We start from the raw sequence: 22,291 nt of genomic DNA, 5'->3' as shown, positions 1-22,291 counted from the left end.
TGCATGCAACAATTTTAGCATTTTATATGGTTCTCATCTTACCACTACATTGAATGGGAGGTTGGAGGTGCAGGGATGACCCATCATCCAGGAGGTGCTAAGATAAGAGGGAGGGTGGAGGGGTGTGGAGTGTATTCAGGGATGGAATGGGTGGGAATGATTTTATGCCTTTTCCTTTTTGGCTACCTCCCTTGTAAGGGGGAAAAAGCCTTGGTATATGTATATGTATGTTTGTGAGTCAAGTGTCAAGGGATGCTTGCTGTCTGAGCAGTTCTGTGTCACTACTTGGGGGACAAGAGTGGAAGCAGTTTGAGTCCTTCCTGGCACCAAGCCCTGTGAAGTTTTGGGCAGACAGTCTCGTGTGGACTGGCGGGTAGTACAGATTGTTGTGGAGGAAGATAATTGTCTGTATCTTCAGGGCAAGTCACATCTGAAGGCCTTTGGCTCCAGGTCCCACCTTGTCCAGATTCGTTTGGTGAATAGTACAACTTCCCGAAAGAAAGTATAAAGGATGAATGAAAATAGACACAATGAAGGAAATTAGTCAAGATGGCTTGATAATATAGTGGTTGTTATTTCCAGGAGGTGCCAAGAGGGAGGGAAGAGGGTGGAGGGGAGTGGAGTATGATAGGGATGGAATGGGTGGGAGTGGTTTTTTATGCCTTTGTTTTTTGGCTACCTCCCTTATAAGGGGGAACAAAAGCCTTTTGTATATGTATGTATATATGTATTTTAATGTATTATCTGTATGTATTAACATAGAAATAAGTTAATTACATGTATGGAAATTTGCCTTGGGCGATTAAAAAGTGTAATGAGAAATAGATATTTGGGAATGGGTGCGAAGAGGAGATTGTATAAAGGGGTGATTGTACCAATAGCACTGTATGGGGCAGAGACATGGAGCATAAGAGAGGAGTTTAAATGTGTTTGAGGTGAAATGTCTGAGAATTATGGTAGGAGTTACAACATTGGATAGAGTGAGAAACAAGGAGGTGAGGAGGAGAGTGGAGGTGGAAAAGGAGATAGGTGATAGGATTGATGAAACAGTATTGGGATGGTTTGGACATATGGAAAGAATGAGTGAGGAAAGATTAGTAGAAGAGGTTTGGAAGGCAAGAGGCAGATGGAGTGAACATGAAGGGATGACCAAGGATGAGATGGATGGATGGGGTAAAAGGGGTGTTGAGCAAGAAGGGATGTCAGTTGAGAAAAGAAGGGAGAAGGCAGAAGATAGGGGTGAGTGGAGAATGGCTGTGTATGGATGATACTGTGATGCATGGAAGGGAGTGTTTGTGTGTGAATGCTATTTTGATGCAGCCCTAAGGGATTTCTCCATACCTTTAATGTTACTACATGAAGGGATGGAGAGGGGGGTTGCTCATTGATTAAATGAAATGGCCTTGCTGTGGATGTGCTGTCTCTTGTTGTATTGCTTCTGACCCAGGGCAATGGGTGAGATGCAGGGATGACCTGTCATCCAGGAGGAGCCAAGATGAGAGGGAGGGAGGGAGTGAAATTATGCCTTTTGACTTTGGCTACCTTCCTTGTAAGGGGGAAAAAGTCCATGGTTTATGTATGTATGTAAGTAGTGTTGCAGTTAAATATGCTTTTATGGCAGTAAAATAAGTTACAGAAGTGAAAACAAACCATAAAGTAATGTGAAAATTAGATTGTTGCAATTTAAAATTATGTTATTATTTTGTTGTCCCACGAAAAGAAGGTTAGCTTGTGTTAGCTATGATTTGCTTAATTAGAATATATAACATTGGTATTATTTTATATTTTGCAGCTGCAGGGTATGGGTTAGAAGAGCCACCAAAAGATGTCACAGCTTTGATTTCCCATGCGACACAAGAGAGATTGAAGACTCTTGTAGAAAAATTAGCAGTTATTGCAGAACATAGATTAGATATCATAAAGGTAAGTTTTAAGTAGTTTTGTCAGAGCCATGATAGCTGAAGTGTGCTACTTCCTTTTCTGGCTTGCAAGTTAATTTTTAAGATCTTGGTATAGTTGCAAGACCAAGTAAAAGAAGGAAAAGGTAATAATGTGGGAACATTAAGGATTCTTTGTTAAGTCTTCCCAGCCCTATTTTGCTCATATCAGTATGTATTACATTCCCTTGATTTTCCCAATTTGCTTCATGCATTTTTGAACCATGTATGAGTAACCTACCCGGGTGGACCAAGTATTGAACAGAACAAGTTTCACAAGCCAGATTGTTGATCTAAGAAGCTCATCACCACTCTAACGGCACCTAAAGGCACAGCCTTAACCGCTTTGATACGATGACGCCTACGTAGGCACCATGAGGAGCAAGTGGGTACGCGAGGATGCCGATGTCGGCATCTTGATTATATTTTTTGTATTCATACCTGCGTGATCCCCATACTCTGTAAACCGGCTTCATCATATTTTCTATGGTTATCAAAATTCACGGGTGAAAGAGAACAAGCTATATAAGCAGTAACTTTATTTTTTATAATGCCAGTATTATGACGCAACATCGCACGTCTGGCAGCTAATGCTGTCCACGAGATTTTGGCCCGTAGTGAAGGGGTTAAGGAGCTAGTACTTGGTTGTCTGGAAGAGGCTCAAAGCTCACACTTCACAATATTTCAACGTCCTTTCATCTTATACCATTGTCATTTTATCTGCCCTCTTGTATCTTCTGCAAGCCAGTAACAGAAACAAACCTAGGCCATACAAATGCCCAAAATGGACAATGTCCATTGTATAGAGTGGTTAATGAGGAGAGCCAGGGTGGAACAGGAGATAGCAGATACGGCTGATGAAAGAGCATTGGGATGGTTAGGACATATGGAAAGAATGAGTGAAGGAAGATTAGCAAAAGAGGTGTGGAAGGCAGAGGTGGATGGAGTTAAGTTGAGGGGATGACTGAGGGTGAGATGGATGGATGGATGTGGCAAAAGGGGCTTTGAGCAAGAGAGGAATTTAGCAAGGAAGAAAGATGGCAGGGGACAGGGTTGAGTGAAGAATGGCTGTGTATAGATGATACAGTGATGCTAAGAAGTCACTATAAGCTAGTGACTTATAAACATTCCTATACTAATACAGTAGACAATGGTCAGTTTCTGTACAGTTGGGTCTGTGGGAGACCCCAACAGCCATTGTTATTGAAACTCAAGGTAACCTTTGTGATTATGAGATGGTGGAATGGTTACCTGGGACATTTCCAGATAATGCAGGCATATAATGTATTTTTGTTTCATGCCTCTTCAGTAATGTATAAAATGGACCGCTTTAGGAATATTATTTAATTAATGTGATCTTCTCCCACTGCAGAGTGAAGCGCGGTATGAAGTAACACAGGATGTCAAAGGTCAGCTTCGTTTTTTAGAAGAACTAGACAAGTTAGAGAAAAAGAGAAAAGATGAACAGGAGAGAGAAATGTTGATGAGAGCAGCCAAATCAAGAAGCAAGACCGAAGATCCTGAACAGGCAAAACTGAAAGCCAAGGCAAAGGAGGTATGCATCTCAATTATGTCAGGGATTTTTTTCTTTTCTTTTCTTTTTCTTTCTTTCTTCCTTTTTCCTTTTTCTTTCCTTCCTTCCTTCCTTTCAGTACTAGAGTTTGGAATGAATTACCCCAAAGTTAGCCCTGATGGTGTTTAATTCTCACAAAGTTGTATTTCTCTTCAGATGTATTCAGGGGGCAGATCATATACTCATGGAAGTGAAGCAGCATACTACTCGGACATATACAACAATTTACATATGTACCCTAGAATACAACCAAACAAAAACACAATTGCACCCAGATGACAAAACAAGCACTTTGAGAAACAAGAACCAAATTAGGACACTTGATTTCAAGACATCTTCCAGCTTTTAACCCTTTGAATACAATGACGCCTGTGTACACGTTGTGAGGCTTGCTTGTGTTTTCTGTGGTTACAAACAGTCTGGGTGAAAGAGAACAAGTATAACAGTTGTAACTTTTTAGTTTGTAATGCACATATTGTGATGCATCGTTGACCAGGCAGCTAATTTGTGCTCAAATATTTGACTTGTATTGAATAGGTTAAGACAGAATAGGTCTGGCCACAGATTTAAAGCGTCCAAGATGCAACCATCACACAGAGGACACAAAGCACCTCATCCTACACTGCCCCACATTAACTCTCCTTAGACAGCAACACTATATTTCTTCCTCAAGTGACCTACAAACCCTGCCAATGGCAGTTGTTCGTTACTTGGGAGCTGTGGGTCTATCTACAACAAGAGAAACCTGGGTCAACAGATGGATTGATTCATTATCATCATATTCCAATTTTCTGTGATGATGAAATGTTCAAGGAGGTTTGACTAATCCAAGTTGTGTTCACAGCTACAAAGAGTGGAGATGGAGGAAATGCGGCAACGGGATGCGAATATGACGGCGCTGAAGGCACTACAGAGCCCCAAGAAAAGACCCAAGCTAGACCTCTCCAACATGGAAGATGTAAGTAACGACACTCCCACGAGAGAGAGTATCTCTCTGTTTGGGGCAGAGATTTAGGGGGCCATTGAGGGGGTGCCTAAATGCATTTGAGATGAAGTGTTTTAAAAGTAAGTTGGGGATTACAAATATAATCAGGAATGAGGTGGTAAGGCAGAGAGAGGGTATGAAAAGAGGTAGCAAATGTGGAGATTGTAGAGTATTGGGATGGTTTTAGCATTTGTGGGGAAGGAGAAAAGACAGACTTAAAAATAAGTAGGGGTGGATAAATGGAATGGAATGGATGGATGGGGTGAAGGGAGCCATGGGTAAAGACTGTTGAGTTAATGAATAAGGAATTAAAGTGCCATTAAGGCATATCTTCTCTGCTGTGGAAATTCTTGAGTGGACGAAGGGAGATGATTGTCATTTAATGTAGCAGTGGAGGGGTAATTACCCAGTTTTGTCCACTGAGTCCTGCTCTGGAGTTCCTCTCTTGCTTCATTGCCTCTTAACTGAGTAATGAAGGGAAACAGGAATAAAAAGGACAATAAATGGTTCCTTATGGATGTGGTCTCGCACTCCAGACAGCTTAAAAAAAAAAAAATAAGAATAAAAATCCTTGAGTGACCTGTGAGCCAAAATGGGGACTAAAGGCCTTGTGGAGGAGGGAATCGGGGTAGCAGATAGATTGATTGAACCCTGAACACGGTTCTGTTCATCAGTATCTTTCACAAATTCATAAGTGGTGTGGTGTGGGTGGGGGGAAGGACAAGGATGACCGTACAAGGTGATAAGATGGGAGAGTAAAAAGTTACGTGGGTATGGGGGGGGGTGTTGATTCAGCCTAGGCCCTTTGCTGTGTATGTATTTAACCTGGTTGAAATGACTAATTTATGGTTTTCTGTTTGCAGGGGAGCACATTCAGTGGAACTTTCACACACAAACAAGTAAGTTGATAACAAAATCAAAAGTTATAATTAGTTTTTAAAGATTTTATGTTTGGTGTGTATTTTTATTTTGTATTTATTTGTTTACTTATTTTTATTCATTTTTCATTTATTGATTCATTGATTTATTGATTGATTTATTTATTTATTATTATTTTTTCTTTACTCTTCCTTCCACTTTGCTATATCCAAAAGCACTTGTGGTTGCACACCTCCAGTGATTCATTTCTGAAAGATGTAACTAAAACAATCTTCCTTTTGTTCAAATATAACTTTCTTCCACACACCTCTTCAAGAGTTCCTGTTACTCTGCATCTAGTAGAACAGCTCAAATGACATAACTCAAGGTGGAACCATAAACAAATTTAAGATTAAGTAGGATAAATGGCATTGTGGTAGGTGCTACAGATCTATGGGATAGGAGGAAAGTTGGTAAGGGCATTCAAGCTTCTATATGAGTAGGTGAGGTGCCCAGATAAGATGGAGGGAAGAGGGTGCAGTGGAGTGGAGTATGTTAGGCATGGAATGGGTGGGAGTGGGTTTTATGCCTATGTTTTTTGGCTACCTCCCTTATAAGGGGGAAAAAGTCTTTGGTGTATGTATATATGTACTTTTCATCCCTGAGGAGCTAAGATGAGGGGGGGAAGGGTGGTGGATAGGAGTGAAATGGGTGCGAGTGGGTATATGCCTTTTTGACTTTGGCTACCTCCCTGGAAATGGGGGAGGGGGTAGCCCTTGGCATATGGATGGATGGGTTTTATATGTAGATTGAATGAGCACTTATTTGTACCTTTATGCATTTATTGCAGGTACACTCTGTCTTCTGTATTTATTGTGCTTTTGTCATAAGTGTAATGAACTGTTAATTGTCGTTTCAGATGCCTCTTCGACCGAGAATCAAGCGAGTGAACCTCAGGGACTTGCTTTTCATTATGGAGCAAGAAAAAGAGACCAATAAATCGACTCTGCTTTATAAGTCGTATCTAAAGTAGTGTTTGGTTTAGGGAAGGTACTATGTCTCTTCTTACAGCCTCTTGGCTCACGCCTACCTAAGACCTTTAAGTTGTTTTCTGATGGCCTACCCAGCGACATGACTTGCTGAAGGGGAATGTGATGGCTACAAAAGAGGACTTGAAGACAGCAAAAAGGAAAGCCTTGAGGTCTGCCACAGACAAAGGAGGGTTCTTCTCCCTACTATTGTCAAATAAAAAAAAAGTATCCAGTTTTGCAGAGGAGTCCATGGAGATGGCTGTTATGTATTTGTGAATTTATTTATCTTTGCTCCTGGATGACCTGCATGACGTACTAGGTGTGGCCCCTATGTGGGTATTGAGGTGCCCGGGTGCAGCCCCCCTTTTCCACTCACCCACTAACCTACCCCGGCCTCTGTTGTTTCAAGCAGGTGGCACTGACATAGTAAACAGACTATGCACTTGTCTTCAGATGTGATTAGTATGATTCCTCCTGTCGGACTACTCCCCTTCCCATTCCTCCCTCTCCAGCCTCGTGAAATGTTGGGCTCTTTTTTTTAGAGCTCGGAAGGCTTGTTGATCTGGTATCAGTCCAGAATGATTTGGGCACCTCTCTGTTGTGGACCCAGTAGAGTTCAGAGCTATAGGAATGCCTTTATTTTTATGTTCATTTATTTTTTCATTTTATTTTTATTTATATGTGTTTTTTTTTCTCTCTATCTCTCTCCTTGTTTATGTGATGGCAGGTAGTCAGATGAGCATCCCTTCATGGCCTGCCTTGTACAGATTTATATTATTCACACCAGTGATGTACAACTGATGTAAAGGAAATGAAATACCCATTTACAGCAAACTGTCAGTATCTACTGCATGAATGTAATAAATTTATTGTCTATCCTAGGGAGTACGATCCTTTTTATTTAGGTATGGACACCCCCTATCAGTGTATATCTCCCGGGAAAGAGAGTTTGATACATAGGTGATGTAGATAGTGTACAGTTTTTAAGGAGTTAAGTCATTCTGTTGTTGTGTTACTTGTGTAAAAATGTGAGCGGTTTATAAGGTGGCTGGCTGGTTGGTTGAGAACAGCTGACCTAGCACAGAGAAAAATATCTTATTTATAAAAGGTTGCTAGTGTAGTATGAGTGTCACATATTGCCTTGATGGAGTAAAATATGCCAAAGCGAGAGAAGTGAGAACATGGAAACAAACTTCATGGAACGGCTACATAAGAGTTTTATGTCTTTAGCGATTTATGTTAACGGCAAATCCACTATTTTTTTGCAATAGCCTTTTATATAAATTCTTTGAAGTGATGTGAAATAACATATAAGTAATGAATGAGCTTAATTTTCTTCTGAGTTTTACCCAAATCCTACATTCTTGTCGTGAAAAAGAAAATTTATTTTCATGGTGAACATTGGAGCATTTGGAGAAAGAGAATCCCTTTGTAGAACCATGAAGCTTGTCCAGGGTTACAGAGGGGTGTGGAGGACAAGGCTTGGAAGAGCAAACAGTCTGGTGTCACACATCACACAGACCCCCCCCAAGGATATGTGCGTGGGATAACAAGCAAAAGCCAAGGAATACGCACATTTGGTTGCACCACCGTGACATTTTTAGCCTTAGTTGTAGCTCCCTCCATTTGCCTCTCATGTACCACTTTTCTTTTCCTTTCTATTCTCCCTTCCCCCCCTTGATGAGAGTGGAAGTTTGAAGCATAATGGGATACGAGGAAGACTGATAGTTGCTGATTCCTGGTGGCAATTACGAATCACTTACACTGCCTCCTCACACTTCGTCATTACTCCCAGTCACACTGAATCTGGGTTCACAATTTCCAGTTCCTTGTTTACAAAAGTTTTGATCGCCTACCATCATACAGTATCGGGTACCATACATCTGGTGACCATTTCTAAAGAAACGGCATCGTGATTGCTTCGAGGAAGACAGTACTGGGTTTGTCAATTTGCTCCTTGGTTGACTGCTATGGATGGTTTCCCACAGGTCCTCAGTTGCCTCATTGGAATCTGCTCACAAGAACACAGTTGCTATCTGATGGTCCAGGATTCAGGTTTAATATCCACACTATTGTAATATTTTCTTTTCCTGCCTAGAGATGTAATTTTTTTTATCACTATATAATTGTAACTATCTTTGTAGTCTATTTACACATCATCTCACCAACCAAGTATTAGTTTGTTTGAAGCTTTTTTATTTTTTATTTTCTTTCTTCCATACTATTTTGTACATTTTCATATATGATTTGATTTTAGATTTGTGTAAATTGTAGTAAGATTTAATAAATCACATGGTTGCTTGTAAAGAGATATTTTACATTTTATGTACTTGAAAGCATTAATCTAAATTTCATCTCTGTGTTATGCATAGAAGAGTACTATTTACTTTTGTAATGAAATCTATTGGTAAGTTGGACGAAAAATGCCGAGACCCGTGCAAGTAGACTGTAACTAGTCAGATTAGAAAAATGAAGACATCTCTCACTCACTCTAGTGTTCATTTTGTCAGAGGTTAGGCCACACCCAAATCTTTTAATACAAACTAAGGTGTATCATCTACAAAGGGAATAATTTTATAAAATGTACTACTCACTTGTGTTTCTTATTTATTCCCAGGCTGCTGCCATAAATCATGTCTTCAACCACTTTTGGTTGTACAATAAAATTCCAACAAAATGGGGAAGAGCCCACTTAATACCCATGTTGAAACCAAATATACCACTTGAAAACCCTACATCCTACAAACCAATCTCGCCACTAACCACCATATCGAAGCTGTTAGAAAGATGAGTAGCAGAAAGAAATGCAACAAAGGTATCCTCTCCAAGCCAACATGGATTCAAGGGACTTTCCATTAGCACACAGCTCCCAAACCTCACTTAATCCCTTCCACACAATGATGCCTATGTAGGCATCATGAGGTGCCAGTGCTGGTATCAGCATTGTGTCAATTTTGTAGTTGTTGCAGTGACCCTCATATTAGGTGAATTGGTCTGATCATATTTTCTGTGGTCATCCAGATTGAAAGAATGAGTAATACAGCTATGACTATTTTATGTGAGCATTGTGATGCATCATCGTACATCAGGTGCATGGATTCGACAAGAAACCTCCAGAAAGAATGGTTGCAGTAGTTATAGATGTAGCCAATGTATTGATAAAGTTCACAGATATATATCATAAAAGATCCTTAAGACAAATATTCACAATGACAAAACTGTTAACTTCTTAGCTGGTAGTGCAGAATAACCCAAAGTTACTAAACTTGATGACATAAAGACTACAGTGGCATCTTCCAAGAAGCAATAATCTATCTTTTTGACTTCTTCACAAGTGATTTCCCAGCATCAGGTCCTGAATATACCAAACTACTTGCCTAAGCAGGTAACCTGATGGTGATAAACCAGCACAGCAACCACAAGGTAACAGTTAAGAACACCCAAACTAAAGACAAATACTTTGACTAACTAGAACAATGACTTGGACATAACAGAATGGAAACCTCACCCTAGAAATCATTAGCAACATAGCTCACTTGAGACAACAATAAGTGAATGAATGGAGGGGGGGTGGATGAAACCAAAGAACCAAAAATTCTAGGCTGGATTGAATACTCATGTGATCTTCAGCCCACATCAAAGATCTGACTGAAAACGAACCTATTAAGATCAATTGCAAGCACAGGCTTTGGATAATAGGACACTAATTACCATCTACAAACAATTTATAAGAACCACACTCAACTATGTTTCCAATGGTTCCCCTAGAAGGTGAGAAATGTGTGCCAATGAGCATGGGAAATAAGAGAGAGAGAGGCATGTATTAAAGTTTGTTTGGCAGAATGGCTCGAGACATATGACACCCCCTGAGCAAACTACTTGGAGCACAAGGCCTATGGCATGCTTCTGTTTAGGACATCATTTAGTTAAAGACTGTACCAGCACAGAATTAAACTACTCTAGATACAACCATCACACAGAGGTCACTGAGCACCTTATCCTACACTGCTGTACACTAATTATCCCTAGACAACAAGGTATTTCTTCATGAGTTACCTATGGGCCTGTCTGATGGTTGTTGTCAATTACCTGAGAACCATGTGTCTCCTGCAAGAGGGAACTGGGACAACAGAATGATTAATCCCTTCAGGTTTGAGTCATGATTATCTTAAATCCAAACAGTTATCACCCAGTTATACTTACAAACTGTCTTTAAGATCCTAGAAGAAAATGTCTTGTTTTAACTTCCATGGCAACTAGAATGCTACTTCTTGTATCCTACCTACAAACAAGGTAGCTCAAAAGGCGGCATCCACCCTTTCAATGCCTCCTCAATTGCCAGTAACATACTATTACCCATTTCTTTTATCAATACTAAACGCGTAATAAGGTTAATGGGAGCAACACTCGACAAGTCATCTAAAAACAATCCATGGGCCATGGCTGTCTTCACATCTACACAATTGTTTTGAAACGGCACCAAAGAACGAAGACATTGCCATCTCATGACAAGAAACTACCCTCCCATTTGCCACAATTTCTGAGCCTGGTTTTTGACAACAGCCTCACCTAGACTCCCCTCTTCAAACAAATAAAAACATTCTGCCTCTGAACTTATGGTCTTTTGAAACTACTATCCCACACGAGATGGGGAGCAGGTAAACAATCACGGAACTTATATCAGGACTTCATACAGAGCAAATGACTGGATGTCAAGCCTACTCCCCTGCTACACCCACAGCCCTCTGAATACTAGAACCTATGTGCTCCCTTGGCCCACACCTCAGCAGTCATCATCATCATTGGGAGCACATCCCAAGGAGTGCATAGTTTCACTCGCACACCATCACCAGTCCCCATTATCTCTGAGGAAGCTCCCATGCTGCTACCCTTCCCATCTAAGCAGGTTTGATCAATGCCAAAGCCATGAGTTCTGTGGGTGTTCCCTTCATCTCCAAGATTTGTCTCTAAAGGAGACAACCATACGAGTGTGACCAACATCAGGGAAACATGCCACATATTCATACAGTACTGTATAGCAAGAGTTTACATTCACAAATTATGATGGCAACAGGCCTAAGACTGACCCTAGCAAGACCAGGAGTACAAGTGACTAAGCTTTGGATCTTAGTCCTCCTTCATAAATATTGACTATGCCACGTACTTTGGTTTAGTGTGACGTGACCCACTCATGCACTACACTACCAAGGTGTGCAAATCTTTCCAAAACATCAATGTCCTCAACTACATGCATACACAGACTGAACTGTGTCATCCAGTAAGTCCCCAAATGCCTGGACCTTGGTCTTGGTCTAGGAGACCTGGAGGCTGAGCGGTCACCTCTTCCTGTACAGTGACTTGATGGCAGCAACCAGAATCAAAACTCCACAAGAAGGACAGTATCATCAGCAAAGACAAAGTCAGTGACCTTAGTGTTGCCAATAGATGTTCTGCAAGAAGTCAACAAGTCTGTCCAATACCCAGTCCATGTAGGTTTTCAAAAGTGATGTGGGTGAGGACACATCCTTGTCTCTCTCCTGAATCAACAGGAAAGAATCTTGACATGCATCCTCTATACTTAACAGCACTATGTCCCAGAGTATAACCCAGACATCAAGTCAATAATCTTCATAGGAATCCCACAGATTCACAAAAGATCCCAGAACACTCTATACATCAAAATGCCCTTCCCCCTTGTAAGGGATGAACAGCTAAGACATACACCAACCTTTCACCCATCCAACACCCATTTGTTGTCCTTTTTATCTTTGCTCCTTTGGATGAAGGGCCACCTGCCCACAGCCTGGGTCAGTAGCAATCCAGCATCCCCACACCAAGCCTGTGCTCACCCCACAAGGGGAAGGGGCTAGAAAATATGTCCAAAACATGGTCTTCCTACACCTAACCATACTGGAGAGCTGCCTCTAGCATGGTCACCCATAATGCTACAAGAATACTTACAATAATAACAAAACAGCAAAAGCACAGGAGCAACAGGCTTCACATAACCAAAGTCCCTCTATTGCACTCCCGCCCCACCCTGTAGCACTTACCAGTGAGCAAAGCGAAGGGGCCCATCCTCGAACTCAAGAATGATCTACAATGGTGACACTAGAACAACTATCTACCTTCTCCACAGAGGGTAATATCCACCACCATTGGCATCATCAGCATACCTAAGTATCACAACTGCAACTCTGATCCCACAAAGAGATGTTGCATTCCCGAACCTACGCAGCTCTTCTAATCAATTTGACCCTGTTAGAAGTAGTCCTCATTTCTCTCCTCACTTCCCTCCTCACCTCATCACTCCCGTCCTAACCTCTTCTCTGCCCACGACATTTGACCTCCGAGGCCTCCCAAGGAAATCCCTCGTGGGGCCCCAGAATGACTAACCAGCGCTAGGGTCTACCATGTGACCACCACAAAACCCCTTTGAAGAAAAATCGGCCAGCCATGACTAACCACACCTCGACCAGCCACGTGATGAACAACTGGATCCATTGAGGAAAACACAACCTCTGTCTTTGTGAGTCACCGGTGTCAGAGCGTTTCGCCTCTGACTTCTCCATGCAGCACACATGACCTCACACCAATTAGGAACACAGGTCATGACGGACGCCGAAGATTCAGATACCCTCGAAGAAGCATACATGAGCATAGCTCGCTGCTCCTCGTTTCTCGTTTCCTTCCCACCCCCCACTCCCTTTTACTCCCTCGCAAGCAGATCGCCCAGGGACACGACGTGAAACACAGTCATCACCTCCCTCACCGTCTCGTTCCCCTCTTCCCACTGGAGCCCAACATTTCATTGCTAAATAAAACCAACTCTACCTCCACTAGAGTTTGCCTTCAGTCAGCCTAACTGGCTGCCCAACGTGGGGCAGACTACCAGTCTAACAGACCCCTACGAAGATAAAGTGGACCTGGATTTGGATTATCCAAGATTTTTGGATCTGAAATCTATCAGCAATAACTCCATAACAAGGAAATGTACAATGGAAGTATACAACAAATTTGAAAACCAATGTGTGACCCCCCTTATATGTGATACCAAGAAGACAATCTTACAATATATCTAGAATCAAGTACATTATGACAGTCAAAACCCTAACAGCCCTGCCAGGCACCCCAGTCCAAACAATACCATATAGAACTTTTAAGCCCAGTATAAGAGTAGTCTGCATGCCGCCTCTACGATATCACACAGAGGAAAAAGTAATGGAAAGAATAGTGAGATGACCAAGAGTAATAAATGTGTGCCAAGTTCAGAAAACCATTAACTGTTCAAAAGCAATACCTCAACCTTAAAAGTGACCTTCAACCAACCACAACCTCCAATTGATTTGACTGTAAATTATTCAAGATATGAATTAGAGAAATGCTATCCACACCCACATTAATTGCTGTTTCAACTGCAAACACTTTGGACATGCTAGACAGACAACTGCAAGCAGGACGACCCCGCATTTCCCTCAGACTGCACAGTATACCAATATGAGAAGACAGTCTTCTGTGTCAGACTCAGAACACACCAGTCCCAGAGAATCCCTAAAATAAGCTCAATTTAGGATCATCAGACCAGGCGTCACACATGCAGATTTACAAAAATTCATTAGATGAACTCCTCTCATGAGTCTACTCAACTAGAACTGGCTGACCTGGCTCAACCCAACCTGTAGTATAAATGCATGCCTCAGCTGCATGTAAGGTAGCTGTAACTTACTAAAGGACTCGTTAACCCCTATTGTCTCTGTAGCCTACATCTCCTACACTCTAATGCCAGAGGGCACCTACTCCAAGACAAGGAATTGGGAATTATCACAAGGTCACATGAAATCCTCTTCCCCCTCCGAGTTATCAGCAACTAGAACGACCTGAATGATGAAGATGTACCAATTCTGAGTGTCACTTCCTTTGAGGGCCGTTAGTGACATTATTGCAAGACTTAAAATATATATACAAATCACCAATTTACACAGCATACAGTACATGTGCACCCAAGACAAACACCTCTGTGTACCTCAGGCACTATAACCTGCTGCCCTTATTCTTCAATGATTAATGTGATATTTCATATTTTCATTCTGTTCTTAATGCTGTCACAATTAAATTGTATGTAGTCCTACGCAACTAAGCCCTTGATGGATAGCGGAAACTAAATCATGAAGATTATCTCCACGTCCAAACAGCAACCAGGATTGCTGATAAGCTTTCTTTTTCATACAATCGTGTAAATTGTCACGGTGCGCATTATAAGGATCTATCCAGAAATTTTGAGTAATTGTTTAGAATTTTGAATGAAAAATGACTATGAAGTAGTTTCAATAAATGACAGTTATTATATGTCAAAAACATACGACATCCCAGACCATTTGATAGCACTGTAGCGGCTTCTTACAAATGTAAACAAACAGACTAACAAGTTGCTCCGTTTCGAGGGAAGAAGTGGGACTGAGGTCCACTACAAACGTTGAAAATGGCTTATCCTTCGAGCCATAAGACTGTGTTTGTCCTTGACCACTCATCAAATTTATCCTCCATGTCAGGGGTCAAGTTAGAAATGGACAGTTTCAACAAGAACAGGAACAACCAGCCCCTGAACCTCATTCCGCTTCAGCCTGTCATGAAAAGTTTATGGACGTGTGCAGTTGAAGCGGTCACAGAATACTGCAGGTAATCAACATAATCAGCCATATTGGTAGAATTTTGTAATAAGATTTCATGGTTGTGATTCAATTTGTACTTGCTAATTGAAAAAAGTCAGATATTTAAAAACATGGGTAGTGTAACTGTAAAGTTGTTATAGTTTGTCGTATTCTTATTGTTTACCTGAACTTGTTAGCTGGACTCATCAGTAGATTCTCCTGTCAAATTAATGATTAATACTGATAAAGTTATAAAAGTATATAATCGGTAAAATTCCAGAATCATTCAAGCACAGATATTTAACATGAAGTTTACATTGTCCAATAGGTCCTAATCTATCCTAACCTAACCTAATGAAATTATTCCATAAAAAATATATTTTTAGAATGAATAAACGAAATAAATGAAAAATGTGTTTACATGATACTGGAATAATACCTCATAATCTTATAGAATTATATTATCTTGTGAAGAAAATATAGTTTCCTATTTGTGACAAAATATGAACAATTTGATGTGAAAGCTATATTGGAGGCGGCAGAATGGAGAGCAAGATCATCAAAAGGAACTTTGTAAAAACATAGTGGCTTTAGGGCTATATAACTTCTTTGAACATGCATATTTACTAATTTGTGGCTTTGTAGTAATCTACAATAGCTGCATAATTTGTACATACATATATATACCAAGGCTTTTTCCCCCTTACAAGGGAGGTAGCCAAAAAGGAAAAGGCAAAAATCATTCCCACCCATTCCATCCCTGAATACACTCCACACCCCTCCACCCTCCCTCTCATCTTGGCACCTCCCGGATGACGGGTCATCCCTGCACCTTGTCCACTGCCCTAGACACAAGACACAGCACATCCACAGCAGGGCCACTTCATTAAATCAGTGACCCCCCCCCCCCTCTCCATTCCCCCATGCATAAAATGAGAAGACAGGGAGAAATTCCCTTCGGGCTGTGTCAAATTTTGCTCACACATACTGCCTCACCCCCCACCCATTCCACCTCATGCATCACATCATCATCCATATACAACCATTCTCCATTCACCCCTGTCTTCTGTCCTCTCCCGTCCTTCCTCAACAGACATTCCCCTCTTCCCCAAAACCCCCTTCACCCCATCCATCCACCTCATCCTAGGATGTCCCCTCCTGTTCACTCCCTCCACATCTGCTTTCTATACCTCTTTTACTTGTCTTTCTTCACTTATTCTTTCCATGTGTCCAAACCATCCTAATACTCTTTCATCAACCCTATCTTCCAACTCCCTTTCCACCCCTTTCTTCTCCTCACCTCCTCATTTCTCACTCTATCTAGCCTAGTAGCCCCCATCATACTTCTCAGACACCTCATCTCAAACACATTCAAACTCCTTCTCTCTTCCTGTCTTATGTTCCATGTTTCTGCCCCATACAGTGCTGTTGGCACAATCACTCCTTCATACAGTCTCCTCTTAGCATCCATTCCCAAATGCCTATTCCTCATTACACTTTTTAATCCCCCAAGGCATTTACTCACTTCTCTCAATCTACATTCTACCTCCACCTTCACTCCACCTTTTCCTGCCACATTTGCACCCAAGTATCTAAAACTATCCACCTCCTCCAGTCGCTCTCCCTTAATGCTCACTTCCAGTCTACTGCCACTTTCACCCCGTGTATATCTCATCACCTTACTTTACCCACATTTATCTTCAGCTTTCTTCTATCACACACTCTCCCAAACTCTGTCACCAACTTCCTCAATCCCTCCTCCGATCCTGCCACAAGCGCAGTGTTGTCCGCAAAGAACAGCTGGCTCACCTTCCACTTTTCTCCATTTTCTTTAACCATCTCCAATCCCTGACCCACCACCCTTGCATTTACCTCTCGCACTACCCCATCCATGTATAAGTTGAACAGCCAGGGCGACATAACGCATCCTTGACGAAGTCCCACCTTTACCTCGAACCATTCACTCTCTCCATTTCTAATCCTGACACAAGCTCTACTACTCTCATAAAAACTCTTGACAGCTCCTAGAAGCTTTACTCCTATCCTGTATATCCACAAAACCTCCCACAGTGCCTTTCTGTCTACCCTATCATAAGCCTTTTCCAGATCCATAAAAGCCCAAGCATAATTTGTATGTAAGAATATAAAACATTTCCTCAGGTACTGATTGTCATAGAAAACACCTGGAAGAGGTGTGTGCAAGTCCAGCTAATTTTGCTCGCTTGAAGGGAACTCGATTGTAGCCATGGCACTAGGTGGCATTAGCTATGAAAATTAATTATGGTTATTCAACATTTCTCTATCTTAGTAGTTGTATTTTTGAGTCTTTCCCAACTAGATCTTATCAGTTGATTTTTACTTTTCCACATACAAGACATGCAGACAAGGGCAAGGACCATATAGAGTATGTACTGTAGGGGTGATTTGGTACAGGTCTTCAAAATTCTCAAGGGAATTGACAACAAAAGTGCAAAATTTTCACACTGAATGCAAATCAGACAAGAAATAATGGTCTCTGTTAGGAAGTAAATTTGATTTGGAAATGGGTAGAAACAACTTCAACAGCCACATAGTAAATGAATGGAATAAACTTCCCATAGAGGCAATGCAATGTAGCACAGTTCAAAGTTTTAAGATGTTTAGATAAACACCTAAGGAATATGCTGTAATGCCTACCATCTATTTTATTTATTTATTATTATTTATTTATTTATTTATGAATTGAAAATAGAGGTGTGGAAGGCAGAGGTAGAAATAGTGAACATGAGGGAATGACCAAGGATGTGACGGATGGATGGCTGGGGTAAAAGGGGCATTGGGAAAGAGGGGAATGTCTGTTGAGTAAGGAAGGAAGAAGATGGAAGATAGGGGTGAGTGGAGAATGGTTGTGTATGGATGATGCTGTGATGCATGGAAGGGGGTGGGTGGGGATGGGGGGTGAGTGAGTATGTTTGAAAAAATAATTTGACACAGCCTGAAGGGATTTCTCCAAGTCTTCTCTTTTTCTGCATGAGGGGGACAGAGAGGGGGGTTGTCAATTTAATGAAGCAGCCTTGCTGTGGATGTGCTGTGTCTTGCTGCATTGTTTCTGAACCATGGCAATTAGCAAGATGCAGGGATGACCCATCATCCAGGAGGAGGTAAGAAAAGAGGGAGGGAGGGGTGGTGGATGGGAGTGGAGTATGTGGGGATGAAATGGGTGGGAGTGGATTTATGCCTTTGACTTTGGCTAACTCCCTTGTAAGGGAGGAAAAGCCCTTGGTATGTATGTATGTATTTATTATTACTTATGTTTATCTTTTATTATAATTATTATAAGATTTTATTAATTATCTGTTTTTTATTATTATTTATCATCATCTATTTATTTAATTTATTTATTTTATTAATATATATTTTTTTATCACATCCAACTTAGTTACGGACCAAAAAGTCTCCTGTGAGCATGCTCCTCCTTTGTGTTCTAGTCACCCTCCACTTTGGCATCCAAAAGGTGCTTCCATTCTACTTTTCTTATCAGATGCTTTGTATTTTGTCATAAACATTAGGGTTATTATTTGTTTGACATGATTTTCTATTGAAAGTAATTACTTAAGAGAAATAAGCCATCTAAAAAAAAAAATAAATAAATAAATAAAAGTGAAAATTCTTGCAAGGGAGACAAGAAGAGATTAGATAATCATTATTATTATTATTATTTTTTTTTTTTCTAATTCAAACATTGTGGCTGTTTGAACATTTGGTTATAAGCTTCATTGATCCATATCTGAGTAACAAATAAGATATTTAATCCTATTTTTTATTATTATTTTGATTTTTATTATTATTAGTAGTAGTAGTAGTAGTATTTTAGTTTATTTTATTTTTTTCATATGTCTATTTTTATATTTTAAAGATGTGTCCCTATTCAGTCATAAAAAATGTTGCTTGACTCAGGTCAATTGGGTGTTAGATCATGCATTTTATGCAGTATTTATGTGTGGATAAGAATTTTTAAACCTATGTTTTGAAGTGCTTGGTTGTAAATTACTGAATGGTGTTTTTATTTCCTTTACTTGCAGGATTGTTTGGGACATATTTCCTGGAACTCGACTTATTCGGTTTGTATCATATGACAAGTCAGTTCACAAACTTGGATCTTGGAATCTTGAGGATCAAAGCATCAACAACCTTACTGCTTCCTTCATGACCCTAAACCCCATTAAAGTTGCCAGTGGTGGTAAGAACGATGTGCTCAAAGGCTTGCGGGCTGCTATTGAGGTTCTAACAGAACCTTCTGCTGTACAGCATGAGAAGAGGACTGCTCTCACAGAAACTGCAACTAAAGTTTTGAACAGAGGTAGGATCATTTTGATTTCCAGATTTGATGATGAAGATGAGGTTAGCAGAATTAAAGACAAGTTTCATGAAATATTGACTCAGATGAACAAGAATGCAGCTTCCACAGATAACTTGATGGCCATAAACCATTGTGACTTGGTGCTACTAAACATATGGCCTCTGGATGTGACGTGTCCCTTACCTGGCAGAGTGCGACATGACATCTCTACCATCATGTCATCAGAATTATACAATGCTCACTGTGGTCAAAGCCTTGCATCCAAACTCTGCAATATGGTTTTAAGACATTATGATCTTGCTTCAACTACGGTCACTGGTATTCCCATGAAGGAAGAACAAAATGCAAGTTCATCGGCTAACTATGATGTAGAGTTGTTTCATCCTGCTGCGGCACATGCAGCAATCCTCCGTGGTATTCCATCTGAAACGGCTCACTTAAAGACAACGCGCGAAGGGACAGATTATGAGACAGTCACATTGAAGTGGTGTACACCCAGGAGTAATACAAGCCTTGAACTTCAGCATTGCTCCTCTGCTTATCGTATTACATCTGTGGATGTCAACAGTCGTCCTTCCTCTTGTTTGACCAATTTCTTGCTTAATGGTCGCTGGGTCATGTTAGAAATGCCCCGCAAGTCTGGTAGTAAAGTAATATCTCACATGCTAGCTTGTCATGGAGGTGATATATTTATACACACCTTGTATATTGCTCGTAGTATTCTGGAGGACCCACCGTCCATAAGTGAAGGATGTGGGGGTCGTGTCACAGATTATAGGATTCCAGATTTTGGTGAACTCATTAAAGCCAACAGACTTGCTCCCTCTCCTCATCATAATCTTGAGGAAGGAGAGGAAGGATCAAATCCCCTGGAGCAGGCTCGTAAGCAGTTGTCGAGACACAACAAGTATTGGCCTATCACCTTGTCAGCAACCTCCCTATTTAATCTAGGACCACAAATAGAACCTCTTGGGACACTTATGCTCAAGGAAACATTGACAGAAAATGAGGTTGTTGAATGTAAACAAGTTATCATGTGTTTGATGAACATGGAAGCACGTGGTGAACCTTTGCCATTACCCATGACAGGACAACGAGGCAAGGGTATGAAGAGGGAAGACCAGTATAGAGCAGTGTGGACAGAGATGGAACAATTCCTCCGACTGTACCTCCTTTCTCCTGAACACGAAAAAGTTTTGGAATGTTTTCTAGACTGCCATAATAAAAGTGCACCTCCTGAGTACAAACATGATGATAAGGTGGACATTGATCAAGCTCTCAAGGAATTAGATAATTACAATTACATGACAGAACAGGAAAAGGCAGAATTCAACCTGGGAGGAGGGACTAAGCATACGCCATCAGATCTTGCTGTACCTGATGCCAAGAGAAGGAAAACGGTTCCACCGCCACTTAATCCAATGGGAAGGGCTAACACTAACCTCTTAGCACTATGGGAGAACAAAGTCACCTCAGAGCAGTCCAAAAGGTGCATGGAGTTTCAGGGAAGAATGAAGAGTGAGAACAATTGTACAAAACTGTATGTCAATTTCTATAAAGAGAAAGAGAAAGAACAAGAAAATGTAACAAGAAAGAAATCTTCAGCACAGTAGTAGTCTTATGAGTAGAAATTAAGAAATTTTATATATTCTAGTTTATAATGAGGAATTCATTAAAGTATCTTTATACAAAATTATTTTTTATTCCAAACTCAATTCCTTAGAAAATTAATTTCAGTTTACTATTCTGCTGTGAAGAAAAAGTGTTTTTCACTCGGAGCTAGAAGATAGATGGTAGTGTGAAGCCCCATACAGGGTACTGACTATATGATTTTTATGGAGTTGAAACCAGTACATGATCCAATGCATGCAAACTAAGTAAATGGGGGCACTGGAAAACTAGTTTGAGTAAATTTATTTAGTGTATGGGTTGTGAATTTATGGAATGCACTTCCTGAGGATGTTGTCACTGCCCCAACTATTAGCAAATTTACAGCAAGACTCCATCAGTGACCCTGGGCAATTAAGTAGTGAACAAGCAAAGCAGTTATTGTGAAAATAGATGTGTGACAAAGGAGATATCATATACAATACTCATCAAAAGTATGGAGGGGCATATTTATGACAAAAATAGGAAGGCATTTTTTGAGGTGAAATTATAAAGATAGAATATATCTGGCAACCCCCTGCTGCCACACTGGGCCAACAGAGTGGAATGTAAGGGAGAACCCAGCCAGTCCCTCTCACACTGCCATGGGAAGAACATTTACAAGTAACCCCCTTCTCTTCAGGACCTTGCCTTTTTTCACACTGGTTTTCTTCATTTCCCTAGAGTGTGTATCATTACCATGGCTCCTACAAAGGAATTAGCTAAAGGTATAACTGCCCAAGTCAATGGACTAAGTAAGGCAAGCCATGGAACTAAAGAAATCAGTGAAATGTTGAGGGTGGCCAAGTCCAAAATCAAGAGATACATTGTGTGATTACAAGAGGGAGGGCTGGATGTACTATCCCAGAAATCTATGATAAGGCATCCTAAAAAGATTTCTCCAAGGGTTTTGAACATCATAAAGCATACTTTAGAGTCATACCCATTATAGAAGTCTTCTTAGGACTGCCTGTACCAGGTTACTGGAATGATATCTCCAGCTCTCCTCCCTCCCGAAATCTCACCACGTATCTCTTGAATTTGGACTTGGCCACATTCATCATTTCACTTTTTACTTTAGTTCCATGGCTTGCTTTCTTTAGTCCATTGACTTGGGCAGTTATATCTTTAGTTAATTCCTTAAATTGTAATATGTAAGCTTTATACTTTAGAGGCTTTTTTGGCATCCCCATGGACCAAAATCCTCTGATTGTGGACCAGAGTCTGTGATTTAAGACTAATTTCCACTCAAAAAAGAACACTGATCACTTTT

General features: G+C 40.7%; 2 protein-coding genes across 5 annotated transcripts in view; both read left to right on the top strand.

The window, feature by feature from the left end:
- Positions 1–7,719, top strand: part of LOC143036761 (transcription initiation factor TFIID subunit 4-like) — a 46,734-nt gene extending 39,015 nt beyond the window's left edge. For all 4 annotated transcript variants that reach the window (XM_076204468.1, XM_076204467.1, XM_076204466.1 and 1 more), the window contains 5 exons: positions 1,793–1,923; positions 3,310–3,492; positions 4,355–4,468; positions 5,359–5,394; positions 6,273–7,719. In XM_076204468.1, coding sequence (XP_076060583.1) covers positions 1,793–1,923; positions 3,310–3,492; positions 4,355–4,468; positions 5,359–5,394; positions 6,273–6,386 — 578 coding nt within the window. In that variant the 3' untranslated portion in view covers positions 6,387–7,719. The remainder of the gene's footprint in view (positions 1–1,792; positions 1,924–3,309; positions 3,493–4,354; positions 4,469–5,358; positions 5,395–6,272) is intronic.
- Positions 7,720–14,762: 7,043 nt separating this feature from the next.
- asun (integrator complex subunit 13 asun) lies at positions 14,763–21,066 on the top strand. The gene is made up of 2 exons (XM_076204462.1): positions 14,763–15,060; positions 19,094–21,066. The coding sequence occupies exons 1-2, from the start codon at positions 14,864–14,866 to the stop codon at positions 20,982–20,984; spliced, it is 2,088 nt and encodes a 695-aa protein (XP_076060577.1). The 5' UTR covers positions 14,763–14,863; the 3' UTR covers positions 20,985–21,066.
- The last annotated feature ends 1,225 nt before the right edge of the window (positions 21,067–22,291 follow it).

Source organism: Oratosquilla oratoria, chromosome 21 (assembly GCF_046742065.1).
Source record: "Oratosquilla oratoria isolate Oo_2021 chromosome 21, ASM4674206v1, whole genome shotgun sequence".
Taxonomy (NCBI): domain Eukaryota; kingdom Metazoa; phylum Arthropoda; class Malacostraca; order Stomatopoda; family Squillidae; genus Oratosquilla; species Oratosquilla oratoria.
This window is presented reverse-complemented; position numbering and strand designations above follow the sequence as displayed.

Bases quoted from the DNA above. Each gene is read 5' to 3' on its own strand.
- asun (XM_076204462.1), top strand. From the start codon at position 14,864: ATGGCTTATCCTTCGAGCCATAAGACTGTGTTTGTCCTTGACCACTCA. The intron at 15,061-19,093 runs GTAATCAACATA...CTTTACTTGCAG, and splicing joins GCGGTCACAGAATACTGCAG to GATTGTTTGGGACATATTTC.